Source organism: Alnus glutinosa, chromosome 8 (assembly GCF_958979055.1).
Source record: "Alnus glutinosa chromosome 8, dhAlnGlut1.1, whole genome shotgun sequence".
NCBI lineage: Eukaryota > Viridiplantae > Streptophyta > Magnoliopsida > Fagales > Betulaceae > Alnus > Alnus glutinosa.
The window spans coordinates 14,004,105-14,023,186 of NC_084893.1; the positions used below are offsets into that span (position 1 = coordinate 14,004,105).

At 35.9% G+C, this 19,082-nt stretch overlaps 1 protein-coding gene across 1 annotated transcript in view; it reads left to right on the forward strand.

Moving 5' to 3' along the window:
* The first annotated feature begins 9,715 nt into the window (after nucleotides 1-9,715).
* Nucleotides 9,716-19,082, forward strand: part of LOC133875202 (peptidyl-prolyl cis-trans isomerase CYP59-like) — a 36,112-nt gene continuing 26,745 nt past the window's right edge. The window contains exons 1-5 of the mRNA XM_062313245.1: nucleotides 9,716-9,883; nucleotides 10,091-10,240; nucleotides 11,057-11,161; nucleotides 11,407-11,524; nucleotides 11,749-11,799. Coding sequence (XP_062169229.1) covers nucleotides 10,143-10,240; nucleotides 11,057-11,161; nucleotides 11,407-11,524; nucleotides 11,749-11,799 — 372 coding nt within the window. The 5' untranslated portion in view covers nucleotides 9,716-9,883; nucleotides 10,091-10,142. The remainder of the gene's footprint in view (nucleotides 9,884-10,090; nucleotides 10,241-11,056; nucleotides 11,162-11,406; nucleotides 11,525-11,748; nucleotides 11,800-19,082) is intronic.

A 19,082-nucleotide genomic window follows, 5' to 3' on the forward strand; every position in this document is an offset into this window, starting at 1 on the left:
TCAATCGATCAATTATAGAATTGATCGAGCGATTGTTTAACGTCTTAAAATCGATCGTGTGATTAAGGAATCGAACCCTTATTAAAAGCCGAAATTGATCTATCGATTAAATAATCGATTGAGCGATTTAGTTATATAGGTGCAGAAACAGGTGAAAATTTGGCTAAGTATAATAGATTGATCAATTATTTTATAGTGTAAAAAAATAAATCGATCAACACACTATTCAAGTAAATCGATCGACTTTCTGCAGAAAACATATTCATGCACTGAATCACCTGAGATTCGATTTTAATACCAAATCTACCCGAATCTTCGTCCTAGCCGTTGGATACGATCATTTTAGAGTGATCTGGGCCGTCCATTTCACTATATAAGGAACCCACCCCTCTCTTCAATCGGACAACGTCTCTCTCTCAATTTCTCTCCCAATCTCTCTCAATTTCTCACTCTCTCTCTCTCTCTCTCTCTCTCTCTCTCTCTCTATATATATATATATATATATATATATATATATATATATATATATATATATATATATATATATATATATATTATGGGTCCAGCAGCAAAGGAAGAAGAAATCTAAAGCTCTCTATCTCCCGTGGGTAAGTCTCTCTTTCTCCCGAGCTCTCTTTCTCTCATTCTCCATCTCTTTCTTTTTCATGGGGTACCTGCAGTAGATAGAAGTGAAGAAGGAAAGAAAGATAAAAGAAGGAGAAAAAGAGGAAGAAAGAAAAAGGGGAAGAAAAGAAAAAGAAAAGAAAGAAATGGATATTAGTTTTTAAAGGTATTGTTGATTTTATGAATTTTTATCTAACGTTTTAATGTTGGTTTTTAAACAAGATTTTCGAAGTGGAATGACTAAAATATAATACGCTGTTATAATGTCCGAATTAAAAGTCACTATTTCACAAAAGCACCGTTACGTTGCCCAAATACTTTTAAGTATTTTTATGCATTCAATATATTAATGCCGTTATTCTGCCCAATTTTATAAAAGGATAAAATTATGATTATTTTTGTTATGTCTAAAAAGAAATATTATGCTAATATGATTTAAAAGTGAAAAGGGCAATTTTTATTAATAATGGGTATTTTGATAAATGCTATTATAATGCCCTCATGAAATATGTGGCATTATAATTAATCCATTTTATATGTCGATTATAATGTCCAAACGACATTATATTATTTAGAGATTAAAAGCGATAAAAAGAATATCAATATTTTATACCGTTCTGCCATCCATTTTTATTAAATAAAAGGGTTATGTTATCAGTTAGTACAAAATATAACAATGAGATTATATTTATATAATTATTATATTTTAGGTGTAACTGATGTAATAAAAAATGATCTCTTAATAAAGATAAAGAGTAGGTAAATTTACTTAGTTTTATTTGTTAGTGTATTAATGCATGGATATAATTATGCAGTTTCTTTGGATAATCTTTGAAGCGTAAACTGTAAGTATCTCTATACTTACTGAGGGTGATGCTGGTGGATTTTTCCTATAATATTGTGTCTACTGCTTTACTTACTTGTTTGTGCATGTGACTTTGCATATTTTATTATTTTAATAATCTGTTTAATAACAAGCTGGAGATCTAGATCAATAGTAGGTACATGAGGCTTTACTAGAGTTCCTAGGTTCTCGGTGAATGAGGAAGTACCTGAAAAGAAAATAATAAATACAAAAACTAGTGTACCTAGGTCACCAGGGAAACTTAGGTTTTCAGGAGCCTAAGCTCCCAAACAATATAATTAAGAGTTAAATGTGAGAAAGCCCAAGCTTCAAATAAGACACTAATCATGCCTAAGCCAACAGAGGAGTGGAAAAAGGAAAATACATAAAACTCTGCACTTAAAACTGTCATATTATTGCTTTATGGTTATGTTTATATTCAATCTATGACTATGATTATCTACCATGGTTCATATATTGCGTATATATGTGATTATAAGGCTATATTTGCATTATGTTGCATTTATTAAATAAATCAGCATTCATCTTATTATTGGATATAGTGGACTCACTTACGTATTTTTGTATTATTGTTTCTCTCTGTATTATTTATTAATACAAGTATAAGAAGGAGGAGCATCAGGATTAACTAGACTCTTAGGTGGATCCTGATGACGGTTTTTGAGGCTAGATTGCCTCCCTTTTTGTGAACTACTATGTTATGGTTCTTTATGTTAATATTCAAAAACAATATTTATTGGTTTGTAATAATGGTACTAGAAATATGTTAGTTGTAGATTATCTGTGTTGTATGTGGCACAAGTACTATTATCTGTGTAATTATTTAATTACACTCTTTAATCCATTACGAGGTATTTCAGTTAGAAGCTATGATGTGTTATGTAATTCCAAGTTTGTTGGATATATTTATATTCTGCTGCCAAATCTTAACTCTGATGATGTCGTAATGTCACGTGGAAATTTGAAATTTTCACTTACGCCTTTTTGTAAAAGGTAGGGCGTTATACAACCAACATATGGCACATGCCTCATAACATGTACCCGATTATCAGAGTTATATCTAACAGCGGACAACATAATGATACAATCATAATCTCAGCAGAAAAGCATATCTATAATAAAACCTGTTGTTTACACAAAAGAGTCATCATGTGTCTATCTGTTTAAGGCTTTAAAAAATAATACTTTAATTACATAACAAAAGGATGGCTCTCTAAAATACAAGTGTCACATAGAACATGAGCCATATACAAAAGACTACCAAAAATGCGGACTACCCTCGAGTTCGTGACATATGACTGTCCTGAAGTGCTCCAATCATAGCATCCCACACTAAGCATACGGGTCATCATCTACATCCGCGAAACCTGCAGCCAAAGCATCAATGTCTGCACGGTTGATGGGTTAACCACATCTGCACAAAGAATCAACTTTTACTTTGTCTTACGTTTACAATAACAGCTACCCATTTTTATAACATTTATCCTTTTAAAAACACATGTAGCTAATACAGTAAACCCCGACCTTTAAGAAAACATTAAAGCATACTAGGCAGCTGTGTAGATATATAGAAGTTCCAGAAATCCCACCTTGGAAGCTTCTACGTGTTGACCCATTTATAATAATACTTTTATGATCGGTGGCACACGGTTACTCCATTACGGATTCACACATACAGAGATACAAGTATTCCCATAGGCCTTAAGCAAGAAAAAAATGGCATCTTGCCTACTATACAAAGATACAAGTATTCCCCTGCTTAGGCAATGCTGGTATCTCGATACATTGATGCTCGAAGGCATATCTATACAAAGGCACAAGTATCCCCGGGCTTAGGCAACACAAGTATCTAAGTACGTTGAAGCTCAATGCTCTTTAAAACAATAAAACAATGGCATTTTGCTTAACTATACAAAACCTTAGCATTACTAAGAAGTGGTTAATGCCTTATCTAAGTACATTGAAGCTTAGTGCCTTTGATACAACAGTTCAATCATGCATGCTAAGATACAAGCACGTCTCTGCTAATGAACAAATGACAGTTTGCCTATCTATACAAAGATATTAACATTTTCCATATCTGAGCAATGTAAACATCCATGTACGTCAAAGCTCAATACTTTTAAATCATGCAACCAGTCGATAGTAATATGCATATGTTCTTGTCCATTAAAACTCATATGTATACTAATACGTCTAGCATAAAACTACTACATATCATATAATGAAAACATCACACTCATAAAAACAATGCTATGCATGCTCATGTTTGTACTTTATTTCACTCTGGACTTGTCCTGACGGCTTCAAGGATATCCTTTCGTGTACACTTATTCAACACTATGAGGTAGGGCTGTCAAAACGGGTTGACACGACCCGTTTGACCCGCGAACACGTTAAGGGTCAACCTTGACACGACCCATTTAGATAAAAGGGTCAAATTCTTAAACCCTAACACGACCCTGCTAAATAACGAGTTGACACGACCCGACCCGTTTGACCCGTTTATTAATAAAATCTATAAAAATAAAAATAAAAACACAAATTTAAACTAAAAAAAAAAATCATATTGTTTGAATAATCATATTATTTCACAGTTGAAATATAAAATATTGAGTTGTTTTATTATTTACTTGTTTTGGTTCAACTTCTAAGTTCGAAAACTTGAAATAAAAAAAAAACTCCGCTAATTTTTTTTAGTCTTTGCCTTTTTTGTTCAAGTTCTAACTCAATAAAAGAAAAAAGGCTAATTTTGTTTTTTGTGAGATTTTTTTTTTTTAGTTTAGTCTTTACTCTTTAAACAGTGAGAGAAAGAAAGAGGTAATATGATTGTTTAAATTAAATTTTTAATGTTGAAAAAAAATGTTTAAGTATATGGGTCGACCCACGGGTCAATCAGGTTGACCCTGGAACGACCCTTTTATTAAACGGGTCAACCCTTTTATGACCCAAACCCTTTTAAGCTTAACCCTAACCATTTAACTTCGTGTCGGGTTCGTGTTGGGTTCGCGGGTCGTGTCAAAAATTGTCAGCCCTACTATGGGGCTTGCCCCGAGGTAGTGAGAGTTTGCAACTCACTCCTCCCGAGGACTTGTTCTCACAATGTCATTAAGATTCTCTTAACAGCATCGAGGGCTTGCCCTCATGGACTTGTCCGTTTGTATAATGTTGGAGGCTTGCCTCGATTCTTATTATGTCTTATGCAATTATCTCACATCCATGCTTATGCTTTATGCTCAATTCAATATACCTTTAGATTTCATGATCATGCTTAATACTCAGACACTATTTATTTGCTTTTCAAGAACTATGCCTTTAACACATGCTTTCTTCATAAAACAATAAACAGTTCAACATGTCATTTTCTCAAGCAATTTGCATAACTTAAATTTCCAACTACAACAGGCATCAAATATATAAATTCAAATCCCAACTGCAGCAGGCAGTCAAACATTTAAATCACAGTTCAAATCACACTTCACGCACATTTCAATTTGCAATAATATCATTAGCATAATTTCAACATATTCGAAACTACTCAAATCATCCAAAACATATATTTTTAATGTAACGACCCACCCCACTAACACAATATTGTTCGCTTTTGGCTCCCCTGAATCAGACTTCCCAGGAGGTCGCCCATCCCGTTACTACTCTTGCAGAAGCACGCTTAACTGCGGAGTTTTGATAGGTTCATAGCCATCACGGCTTTAAAACACGTTGTTTCAAGAAGGATGTGTTTATACATATAAGCACATCCCCATTCCCAGGCAATGTGGGACGTCACAATCACTCCCTTTTGGGATCCAGTATTCCCGCTTGAAAACCTCATGGGATCACCCCATTCTTGGCGTCCCAGTAAGTGCCCGCGGGCGACCCTCCCAGGCTTGTGCACGCTCCCCCCATCTCAGGCTGAGCAATGACTCTGATACCATTCACATCATTTCCATTTCCATTTATCTACTTCAATATAAAGGTCTGCTCCTATCTTAGACCTTTGTCTACTTTGATCGTCCGTATTAACAGTACCTGATCAGATCATTACATTTTCAAATACCTCAAGTAATATACTGGAATTTCATATTATCTTCTATTATTGAAATTCCATCTTATGTTATTGAAATTCCACATCCCAATCCTAGGGAAGAATCTTATTCAAAGTCTAATGTTTCGATTAAAAATACGTCCTTAGTTCCTTAGGGGTCGGAATTTCCATTTAGAAATTCCGTTGACATTAATCTGGATCTATCCATTCATATTCCTCAAGTAAGAAATTGTCTTTAATTCCTGGGACTTCGAAAACGTAAATCATATCATTCATAAAGGTTCTCACTAAGCGATAAATATAAGTCAAGATATTGTTTACCTCAATCATCCTCGAATGTGGCTTAGTGGAAGACTGAAATAGATTTATCAAAGGATGGAAACATAAATAAACACTCATCAAACAATACTATACAATCTAGTAAAATCTACACAAAGCATTAGAAATGTGATTTATATTTCCTATAGCTCGTGTTATTTCTAGACTTCTAGGGTTGAGTCTTAGGGTTCTCAGATTTAACATATAGTCGATTCGGTATAAAACAACACAGTATTTGCATTTTTATAAAATACTTAAAGTATAAAACATTTCTCAGTGAGTAGAATACTCACATTGACTGTGCGGATATTAAGCTCAACTAGGTTTCCTAAATAGTGCATTGCAATGCGCCACTGTAAATAACACATTGCACAACACTTATCATTTTTTTAATATTAAACCAACACTTAGCTTTTAAATTACCCAAGAGCTAACCCATGGAAAACCTATAGAATTTTCTAGGGTTTCCAATCAACTACCCATAAACAATAAACACTAACCCACAAATTATTTTGCTAACCTAATCACAATAAACCCTAACCCATTAATATAGAACAATAACATAATCATAATAATATTAACCCATAAGAAAATCTTAGGGTTAAACTCATAAAATACTATTTAAACTAAATATCCATAATCTAGGGTTTTGGGAAACTCACCCAAATGCTACCCAAAGCTTGGAGAATATTTTGGAAGCTCCAAAACACACAAATACTAAAGAATATCAAAGATTAAACTCTAACATCACAAGATTTAGCCCAAAATTTCAAAAGATAAAAGTTTACGAAATTACCTCAAACCAATCGGTAGAAACGTAGATCAGGTTTCGTAGATCACGTTTCTGGGGTTAGATTTGAAGTTCAAAGCTTGGACCTTTGTAGATCTAAGGTTTTTCTATGAAAACATTAGAGAAAATTGTGTAAAGGGGAAGAGATCCGGCGGAAATGAGTCCAGAAAGACTCATTCTCGCATTTATCTTAGGTGCCGTCCGGATGGGTTAAGTGAGCGTCCGGACGCGCACACTAAAAATCGTAGGTGTTGGCTCGGATGGCCAAACAGGGTTGCGTATAGGTCCTCTTGAATTGTGGTGTTCGCAGAAGCTTTCGAGCAGCACTGCACACGTGGACTTTTTGCCAAGGCTGCCCGGACGGTCAAGTGAGCGTCCGGACGCCCACCTAGAAACTCCATTTCTTGGATTTTCTAAGTGTTTTCCAAGTGTCTTCTTGGTTTTCTAGTCATCCAATTAATCTTGGCCACTAAATCTCTTAATTTTTATACTTTAAACATTAAACAATATATTGGACATTATAGGAACTCCGGTCCAAGGGTCTTCAACACATTTGACAATAGGAACACCGGCCCAAGGGTCTTTTACAACATTTTGGCTAATGGGAACTCCAGCCCAAGGGCCTTTTACAACACTTTTGCCAATGGGAACTCTGGCTCAAAGGTCTTCAACACATTTCTCATGTCTCATGCTTTATGCCCAATTACTATGCAATTACTTTCATGATCGTGCCTTTAACATATGCTTTCCTCATAAAACATAAACAGTTCAACATGTCATTTTCTCACACATTTTGCATAGCTTATATCCCTACCGCAGTAGGCATCAAAACTCATTAAACCATATCTCGAATCAATATTTCATAACTATATCTCAATTAGCATTTCATAACTATTTCTCAATCAACATTTCATGATTTTATTATTCTCACATTTCACATTCATGCTCATTCACTATCTCATTTTCACTCCACAAGCCTTATATCAATTTCACAACTCAATCATTTCATTTCACAATCCATTCACAATCAACATATCATATTTGATAAGTCTTGAAATATTCTATTCAAGACTCCTTAATTCACATATGTTATACCTAGTTTGTGTTATAAATATAACGTTTTGTTGTACTTTTGTATTTTGTCATATTTTCAGGTCTTAATTGAAAACTAATTCAAAACATATGACTTAGACCTGAAAATATATCAATGATGATTTCTATTATTTCCAGAGTTTAAGTTTGCTCTTGCCAATTGAAAAATCGACCAAGGCAAATCGATCGACTTTATAATCGATCGATTGAAATTCATCAGTCGAAGAAAAATTGATCATGTGACATGCGATCGAGCGACACAGGGCAACAATAAAATCAATCGAGCGACATTCGATCGAGCGACTTTGAGGGTCGATCGAGCGATTTCAAATCTTACGGATAAAGCTGCAGATATCAACCCAATCTTTTTGCGATTCAAAATTCAAAATCAAGCTGTGCGATTGAAATGAGATATTGACGCTCTTCAATTGTTTGAGAGATTTTGATACATCAAATTCTCTATAAATAGAGAAGAGCAGAGAGAGAGAGAGAGAGAGAGTTTTTATAATTAATGTTCTTTTATTTTTTAGTTGCAATCTTTTGATGCAACATTTTCATTTACATTTTTCAGAGAGCTTAGAGTAGTTTATTTTAATTTTGTAAGTCATTTTAATTCCTTTTTTTCAATAAAGCTTTGATTTAATTTGATGCAATTTTTTTTCTAATTTATTTTTAGCAATCTTTTCTTATTTCTAGTGTTTGTTTCCTTTTCTTTTTGAGACAACTCTGGAATCCAAAAATTCTAGAGAGCGTAACCTAGTCTCTATAATGCTTTTCTTTAGTTTTTCTTATTGTCTTTCCATTTCTAGCTTAAGTTTTGTCTTTCCTTTTCATTTCTTTTTGTTAATTCAAATTTTATACTTTTAATCTAGTGTTTTTAATTCATTTCTAGCTTGTTTCTTTATTGTTTTTCTTATATTACATGCTTAGATTAGTTTGAATTATGCATAGCTAAATACGTTCTTAGGGTTTTGATAAATTCTTTTCCAAAAACCATGGTTTGTTCTTGATGCTTTTAGGTTTTTCTTGATATGTATGATGATTGCATGGTCTTGAGATTGCAAAACCCTTGCCTTTATGATTGCAAAACAGTTTTGTTATTGCTTTTCAATCTATATTGATTCATGAAAAATAGTCATTCTTGTTTATGAGAGTTCTTAGATTTCTTGAGTTAAACCAACGTTTCCGATTTCTGTGATTGAGGAAACGATGGCTATAAAATGGCTAGTTCCTTTTTTTTTTTTTTTAAAAAAAATTTTTAATAATAATTTAATAATATTTTTTTAAAAATAAAATTATTAAAAAAATAAGAAAGTATTGAAATACGTCGTTTTTAGGCTTAGTTGTTGATGTTGACGTGGCCAAACGGTGACTAAGCCAAATGGAATCAACAAAATTGGATGGAAAATGGACGGAAAGACTTAATTTAAAAACATGAAAAACTTAAGGAGTAAATGTTTAAAATTAAAAAGTGAGAGACCATTTTCAAATCGCGCGTCGACTTAGGGATTTATTATATATTTACCATTAAAAAAAAAGGTTTTAAGGAAGAATGGTGATGATGCTGTTAGAGCACTAGCAACAGTTACCCTATATTGATTCATTTTCCTATATTTAAGAAAAAAATTCATGAAAAACGTCAAAAAACCTCTCACAGCAGGTGCCCTATATTAGATGAGGGAGTTGAGAATGAATAGTAATTTCCTATGTATACATGTTTACTATTCATTCCCTATATATTATTTTAATATAAAGAAGTATATTTAATTGATATAAGAAAGAGAGAAAAAGAATAAAATAAGAATAAAAAAATAATATTTAATTGATATAAAGAAATGTAAGGGAATTTATTGTGAAAGGGAATCTATTGTGAAATTTTTTTTATATGAAAAAAAAAGTAATTTTGTTAAAAAAAAAAAAAAAAAAAGTTTGGAAATCTACTTTGCTCCTACACTATCTATAGGAAGAAACGACCTTAAAAAATTCAAATCTAAACGAATCTGAAGCTCCTCACCCGAACCCGGCGCACCTTGGACCAAGGCCTCTGCTCGCTCCAAGTGGCTCAGCACCATGGGATTTGTGAACCCTACCTCGTGTTCGTGAGCCAGAAGGGTGTGCCAATCGAGACCTCGCTTAGGGTTTATCGCAGGTACTTAAAATACGACCCTACGCATGTCGAGGATTTCATTGAATTTATGGTTAATTCGAGTCTTTGCAAAGGGGAAGACTAAGCATAGGTTGTGGTTGGAGTTGTGTGATTGGCTCATTAGCATGTTGCGCTGGTCAGGCAATCTTGGAGTTCTAGTTTTTTTGAGGTTGCTTTTATTTTTCTGATTCTTAGAATGTTTTTCGGCAGCAAAGCAAATCGCAGCGATTTATAGCTAGCTGAGAGTGTTGTAGCATAGAGGATGTCGGTGCTGATCGCGACGAGCTTAGGGGACATTGTGGTGGATTTGCACACTGACAAGTGCCCCTTGACCTCCAAGAACTTCTTGAAGCTTTGCAAGTGAGCTATTTATCCTTCCCCTAATCTCCGTTTAGTTACTGTGGAAGGAAAAGTCTGTTTTCCTGACACTTTCCCAGTAACCAAACAGCTATTTTCTGATGAGCTATGACTATCCTTGCTCGAGTCCCTTTGTGTTGCGCCATTGACTTAATGGGTTTTAAGAGTGAAAGGTCTTTCTTGAATATATATATATATATATATATATATTTTGAGTTTGACAACCTATGTTTAGTGGGTTATAGGAGTACAAGAACACGGTTCTATTGTCGATGGTGCCATTGCTTTTAAGGCTAATGGTGCTACGTGTTTCAGGTATTTGTTACATACTCTATCTTGCTTGTTCTCTCAGATTTTGTGGGACAGGTACTTGTTGGAATTAGTAAGTCTTGACCCAAGGGTAGCTCGATGGCTCAGGACTATGCCCGTGAAGCGGATGACATTAATTAGAATCACCCCTCCCCCTTCCCTTTGGGGAAAAAATTACTTTTTTTTTTACTAAAAAAAGTACAAGTGCTCATTAGTATCTTTTTAGCTGGCGCGTGGCTAATAGGCTCGGTGCTTGCAGATTTTTAAGAATAATTCTTTCTCCATGGATTGCTTACTCTCTTGGACTTTGTTCGTTTTGACTAGTGTTGTAGCTTTTATATCATTAATTTGAGCTTCCGTAAGTATTTTGATGAATATTCTTTTTTCTATCTAAGAAACTGTGGCTATATGAAATTTATTTTCTGAGCAGGATGAACGTTTTTTATGCGCTTCAGGTATACGATTTTGTAATTTTTATTTAGTGTCATATTTGTTTCCCTCGTTTTGCAGGACCAAATACTATAATGGGTGCCTATTTCACGCAGTTCAGAAGGATTTTACAGCACAGACAGGTGACCCGACTGGAACAGGGTCAGGTGGCGATTCAATCTACAAGTATGAACATCTCTCTTAAGTCTAGAAGTGATGTCTATAACAGTTTCCCATGCTATATACCTAAAGTGTTCCAGAAATTCTCTATGCTGATGGCTGTTTGCTTGTAATTTCATGTGACTGTGCTTTATTGTGAGACAACTTGGGTTGTCAGTCACTATAGTCTATTTCTTGGTATCTTCGATGATAAGTAAACTTTAGTTCCTACATAACTGAACTTACTTGTTCCTCACTAATTCTCCTTTCAGATTTCTATATGGTGATCAAGCTCGCTTTTTCAGTGATGAGATTCATCTTGACTTAAAGCATTCTAAGACGGGCACTGTTGCCATGGCCAGTGCCGGAGAAAATCTTAACGCTTCTCAGGTATGGGAATGTTTTATTTGCTAAACAGTATTGATCATTCTTTTCCAGTATATATCTTCACGACGATGAGGAAGCATTTAGGGTGATCTCTGCAGCTTGTGTAGAATTAGACTTTACTATTTTTTTTTTTTTTTGTTTGATAAGTAAGAGTAATATCATAAAAAACGCAAAAAGGAATGTGCTCATGATTGATGTGCTCATGATTGCTTTTATTTTTTTGTCAGTTCTATTTCACATTGCGCGATGATCTGGACTATCTAGATGGGAAGCACACTGTGAGTCTCTACCAATCCCATTTTACCATTTCCCTCAGCAATAATTGCTGCTTTCTGAAAAGAATAAAGGAATGTTTACTTTTATGATTATTTCTTTGGATAGTCATCTACTTTCGTCATATTGTGTGCCTGTTCAATCCCATTGGTTCAATTGAAGATGTGGACACAGTTATGCTGAGAAAAACCATTGGAGGAATTGTTCCTTCTTTCTTTTTTGGCATAATCATTGAGGGGTATAATTGAGATTTCACGTGCTTTCACATGGTTCCTTGGAGGTTGGCGTTTTTTGTTTGGTTCGCGGCTTTAGGGAAAATATTGACACTAGATAATTTGAGAACGAGGAATGTTGCGGTGGTGGAGTGGTGTTGCATGTGTAAGAAGAGTGGGGAGTCCATTGATCATCTTTTGATTCATTGTGAAGGCTAGAGATTTATGAGCTATATCCTTAATCTGTTTGGTGTTTATTGGGTTATACCTAGAAGGGTGAGAGATTTGTTGGTGAGTTGGGTAGGTTAGGTATGGTGTGGCAATATTGTGGAAGCATGGAGGTTGGCTTCGTTATGTTAATGTGGTGCCTTTGGAAAGAGTGGAATGCTCGGAACTTTGAAGATGTAGAGACTTCGGTGATAGAGCTGTGAAGGATTATGTTCAACACTTTATATACTTGGTTATTAGCACATCATAGCTTGCTTTTTTCTAGCTTTGCAGTGTCAATGGACAGCACAGCTGTCCATAATTGTTCATTATTTCTTTCCTTATTCTTTCCTTATTTCTCCATCTCTTATTTTGTATAGTTGGCGTATATATATTTGACCGATTATGGTTTGTACGTAGAGGGCTAGAATCATGCGGGACTTTATTTTTTCCATGTATAGCATTCATGTAAAGTCTTTATAATAGACAGAACTCAAGGCTAAACTCAGCCATTCACATAATATTTTGTCATGCAGATTTTTTGAACTTTTGTTCATATTTTTTCCTGGTTTAGGGTTTCCCTTGTATACTTACTATGTACTAGGATTGCGCCTTTTAATGAGATTGAATAAAAAGAAAAAAAGTTTCTGATTGAAAAATAACTGAAGTGCAAAGGTTTTTTTATTTAAAAAATTAGAAACCAAGGGGGATGATTGAAAATCAAGCAAAATTCCAGGTAGTAGCTTCTATTTTTCCCAAAAGGAAAATGCTCTTAAGAGGCAAGTTTTAGCAAAAGAAAAAAGAGAGAGATGTCATATTTCGAGGATTGAAGGAGATGGTGATTTTATAAGATGCCTTCTCGTTTAGTTAATTTGGAGTACATTGTTGTACATTAGATGCTTCTTTCTAGTTAGTATGGCTTTTTTGAGCATTTGGATAACATGTAATGTGGTTAAATACCTTTTTGCCTCCTGTGGTTTAAAACTTTTATTTTTTGCTCCCTCAGTTTTCCTTTTTTTTCATAGGTGGTACCTGTGCTATGGGAAAGACGGAGATGGTACTTCCGTCTATTTTTCCGTCCAAAACTAATAAATTTCCACGTCAGCGACATGTGACAGCTATATATATATATATATATATATATATATATATATATATATATATATATATATATATATTATTTTTTTAAAAAAAAATGTTGGGCCACTTGGGGGTGGCCGGCCACCCCCATTTTGGCCAAGGGAGTGGCTCAGCCACCCCCATCGCCATTAGGGGGAGGTTCGGCCACCCCCAAGGGTCAAAGTGAAAAAAAAATGTTTTGGCCATTGGGGGTGGCCGAACCACCCCCAGACAATGGGGGTGGCTCGGCCACCCCTACATTTTTTTTTTTTTTTTTTTTTTAAAAAAAAGCCTTATAATAAAAAAAAAATGGCAGCCACGTGTCACAATTTTAATGGTGCCACGTGTCACTGACGTGGAAATCCGTTAGTTTTGGACGGAAAAATGGACGGAGGTACCATTTCCGTCTTTTCCCATAGTACAAGTACCACCTATGTATTATGCTAGGTTACAAGTAGTTTGGATTTTGAAATGAAGTTGGTGGGTTCTAAGATTGTTAGGTAAGGTATTGCAATTTGAAATTTAAAATTGTTGGAAATATACTTATGCCCCTTGAACTACCTCCCGTTTTTGAGTTGGTCTCATGAATTGCCAAGTATGACATTTGGATGCAACAAATTACCATTTTGTGTAAAAAAGGCCACTCCATCAGCGTCCTATGTTAGAATGAATGGAAGACCAAAAAATCTTCCCAACATACCCCCATTTTTAACCGGATATATTTAGTGTTTAAAAAAAATCCACATGAACAGTTTTATTACACATTAAATCCCTACTCTCTTCCCTCTTCGATAAGTTCCTACATACTTGGTCAACAAGAAGCTTCAATGTTTTCCTCTTCGAGTTTCTACAATGTCAAAGTTTTCAAGTAGCATGGATGACGAAGCATACAATGGTGGTTGGAGGAAAAGAAGACAATGTCGGTGGAAGTGCAGCGAGTTTGACTTCTCCTGCAAGCAGAGCCACGTCGGCCAAAAAAAAATATTTGCCATTGTGCCCTAGAAGCACAAATGAGAACCACATGGACTAGAAACAATTATGGTAGAAGATTTCTTGGTTGTGTTAACTACAAGGTAAGTAAAGATTAATTGCTGTGTCAAAATTAGGGATTTTACAAATTTTGGGAATTTTGAAATTAGGGATTTTGCGAAATTTGAGAATTAGGAATTATTTGGGATTAGGGATTTCGAGAATTTGGAAATTTTAGAATTAGGGATTTTGCGATTTCGAGAAATTTGGAAATTTAGAATTAGGGATTTTGCAAAATTTGGGAATTAGGAATTAGGGATTTTGGGAATTTTCTTAATTGTGTCAAAATTCACCAAATTTCTGCATGTTTTGTATTACTTTACCAAAATTGGTAACCCCTTCTCCTTAATTTGCAACATAATGGTGCATGTAAATTTTTTTGATTGGGTTGACTTGGCCATGCGTGAGCATGGTAGAAGGGTGATGCAGAGGTTGAGAGATAAGGAAGAGGCACTCGATGCAGAAACTAGGCACCATGAGTCATATTTTGATGCAGAAATTGCCAAGTACAAGAACACAATGGACATGGAATTGGCTAAGTATCGCATGCATTTAAATTTCGAAAAGAGTAAATGTCATGCCCTTGAATACAACTTTCGGATGGCATTTGCTTCTTGTTTGATTTTAAGTGTTCTGTTCTTGCTGATGTGTGGTGGCAGTCTAAGAGGGATAGGTTATGACACTGTTGGTAGGATGATGTTGCCATGAAGGTGTATGTGAAGTCAGTAAATGGTGTAATATGGGCCAATTTTGTAATGTCATTTTGTTTGGAACTTTTCTTGTACTGTCATTATGCAACTTCCTTTTGTAATGTTGTGATAGTTTGTCCTTTTGTTGTAGTATCATTGATGTAATGTGATGTATATGGTGAATATGGAAGACACTCAATTATTAATCAAGGTCATTTGGACCACTGTCATTCAATTATACAATAAATTTTCACTCACGACCTTGATAAATTCCCATTCAATTATCAATGTCATATACAGTAAAGTATGTAGACAACAATTTCCATTTTGTAAACAAATTCCATCAAATTACACTTCCTAAAATTCACAACAAATTGACACTTGCCAAAGTTCAAAAAACAGTATGACAGTACCAAAATGATTACAATTCCTAACTTCATAACCATCATATGACAGTACCAACAACAAAAAATTGTATGACAGTACCGAAACGATTACATTCTTAACTTCATGACCATATTTGTCCAACATTTACACACACAAAAAAAAAAAAACTGTATGTCAGTTCTTCTTGATGACCCTATTGTGCTATTTGTTGCACCCTTGGTAGTGGCCTTCAATTTCCCTTTTCTTGGATTTGCAATTTTTTCTGCAGCAACTACTTATGATTGAGAAGCCACTTGTAACTGGGAAGACAAACAACAACTCATATTTAGTTGGATCTTTATGATACCATTCTTAAATGGACAAACAGGGAAAAAGAAGAAGAAGTAGGTATAGGACTACTCACACTAGCATTGGCAGCGTTAGGCTGTGATTGTTGTGACTGTGGAGGTCCATACAATCTTATTGTGTAAGTAGTACCTTGAGACTAACAAAGCCCAAGAAAAAAACATAGTTTGTTAGCTATTCTGTGAAAGCAAACAACATATGAGGAAATAAAACACATTGAGCTCCTTGTTTGAAAGCAAGGAGTTATGAGTTCAGAGTTAGGAGATAAAGTCTTGATTGCACGGGGCACAATAGGAGCTTGGCAATATCCCACTGAGGGGGAAGAGCATAGCAAAGGGGGGTAACGATCCTTATACTCTTCATTGTATCCTTATCTTTGATGCCATTTTTGCCGAAAGGGCCGCCTGATCACAAGAACCCATCGCCAGAGACGATGCCCGGGTCTGGGGATCCACACATCGCCGTAATTAATGGAGCTTTTTCTCTTATTTACATTGTCTATGATTAGTTTTGAGGTGGCGAGTCTCTACACAAAGAAGTTTTTACTGAGTGGGGAGTCTCAATACATACGCTTGCTCCTTCCTTCCCCTGCTAGCGGTGTTGCATGAAGGCGCGTCCCACTAGAGGTTTTTTTTGGTTCGTTTCTTCTGGGTGAGTCAGTCGGGTTGTCTTTGTTTGTTCTTCTCCGAGCTCGCTTGGTGCTGGGTTTTGGTTGGCGGTACCGAGAGTTCGTTTCGTGGGTATGGTTCCAAGGTGTCTCCTCTTCTAGCTCTTCAAATTTGCATTAGATGGAGCAGTGCTTCTCTGTGGAAGCCAAACGTTTTTCCTTTTCAGCGAAAGTTGAAGTGCCGGAGCTGCGCATGGAGGAGAGGAGAAAGGGGTTATGCGGGTTCATTTTTTTGGGTCTTCAAGGTTCAACTTGGTTGTTGGCTACTACCGAGGAGGCTTTGAAAGTTTCAGCGAAGGACTTCGTCAAGTACTTTCGGGAGGATGTGAGAGTATTGATGGTTTGAGGGGGTGAGAACAAGTTCGGCCGCTACCTAGAGGTGGAAGTCTTCATTAAGGGTGGTCGAAAAGGGGCTATTTGGCTCCCTGAAGGCCGTGAAGGTTGGGGCTGGGCTCGGGTTGCGGGGGAACTGTGGATGATGATCACTTTCCTCGGTCATAAGGATCGGACGATGGGCTCTGAGGCGTCTTCATCGAAGGGGACTCAGATAAGGGGTGTCTTTTCCAGTCGGTTGGGCGGGTCTTCTCCATCGTATGCGGCAGTGGTGTGGGGGGAAGTTGTCTCTCACGGCAAGCATGCTGGGTTGTGGGGTCCGGATGAAGAACTACGTGGGTTGGACCTATTTCCGGAATCAAAGTGTAGGGTGGTCGAAGACGGGAGGTTGGCGGTGAATTGCTTTGACCTGGAGGAGCAACTGCATGGGTCGATGGAGAAGGCCACGCTTCCAGTATGTTCTGCGCCAGAGAGCTCTTCGTTTGATCCGCTGGACAAAGGTTTACATCGTCGTCCGCTGGGTAAGAAGATGATGCATGCTGTTTACTCTACACGAGGTCCAGCTCGTTTGAATTCGAATTTGCATATGTGGACCAGGATGCTCCTCAACTTCAACTTGGCTATGGGTCGGGTTCTTGGGAATGTTTTGGGCCGATTTGTTGGGTCCGGTTCTGGCCTCAAACGCAAAGGGTTTCGTTTGGATCGATTCTTGCTGAAAATCAAAACCAAAGCATCGCTTCAGACAGAAGCTTCTGAGGATGTGAGTCATTTAATGGAGCTTGTTTTGATAAGTAATGTCATTTCATTAATAAAGTTCATACACCTCATCCCAATATGGATCATCTCTCTCAATCCTCCCATGCACACCATCATCCTCAACATCATCATTATTATAGTCATTCACTTCAATATTTTTAGACTCATCAAATGAGACAAGGTACAACTCAATAATTGGTGTCCCTTTATGGATATCAACCATTTCCGAGACATTGTGGTCAGATGAAATTACTACTAGGCACTAAGTAATATATGAGGTCCTTTGACTTGTATCCATATTTTTTTATGATCAGTTCAATCTCAAAAAAGGACAATAAGTCCGGATCATGTGTATACACATCAAATTCACCCTCAACATAAGTGCACGTAAAACCCCTATTCAACTTATCCCAATAATGCACCACAAAGACAAGTTGCCTTCCAGCCATCCTTAAAAAAAAAAAAAAAAAAAAAAAAAAAATTATTAAATTTTTGTCACATCAATATTTGTCACTTTATTTTTATTTATTATATAAATCTACTTAATGCTAATGTAGCATCCGATAATATGTATAAGCTGCACTTTAGTTATGAGAGACATACTTTTAGGGGTTTTATGCTTTTTTAGGGAATTGCTGTGGGTTGGGTGAGTTGCAAATATGGGAGGCATATGGATGTAAATGCAAATAATAATATCTTATTCCAAACAGAACCATAATTCTAATGCAAAGTATTTAACACTGAGCCGTAAACAATATCGCAGGGGAACACATTAACATTGACATATCTTATGAAAACAATATTAAAATGCAAAGGATTTAACACTGGCATATCTTATTTCACCATCATAAATTAACAATGACACATCCCTAGGGGACCACATTAAGACAGCAACATCAAAACAAAAAAGTAAGGCGGTGTTACATAAATTTTTGTTTGACTTAGGTCCACTTCAAACGCAAAAAGTAGTGTCAGCAACCAACTCATCAGTGTTGACAACCACTTTTTGAATGGGTACCAGTGTTTCTACGAACATTGAGCACATGGGACACACAAATCGTTAAGACAAAGCTAAGGACAAAGGATTAGCATCGGTGCACAACAAAGTTCAAAGCAGACAAAGGATAGTAACATTGACCACATGGGACACACAAATTAATTACATTCTTAAGGGCCTTTTGAACATCTTCAGACTTGGGATATTTTGACTTAGGTCAATCTTTCCAAAAGAACCTTTGAAGGTGTTCTTAAGATAAGGGAGGGAGATTTTGACTTAGGTAAAATATTTTAATGATTTGCTTTAATGCTTCATCTTTACAGGCTAAATTAGTAATTGCAACAAATAGTTAATGGGCATTTGCGTCCGTTAATTGCGTTGTTAAGGGTGATTTTGTCTTTTTAGTCTATTAAACAACTCCTAGGCTCATGTGACGAATTGATGGGTAATTTTGGTATTTCACGGGTTAAAAGTGGGGGTATGTTGGGAAGATTTTGGCAAAAGTGGTCACGTGACCACTATTCCATCCATTCTAATGAAAACGCTG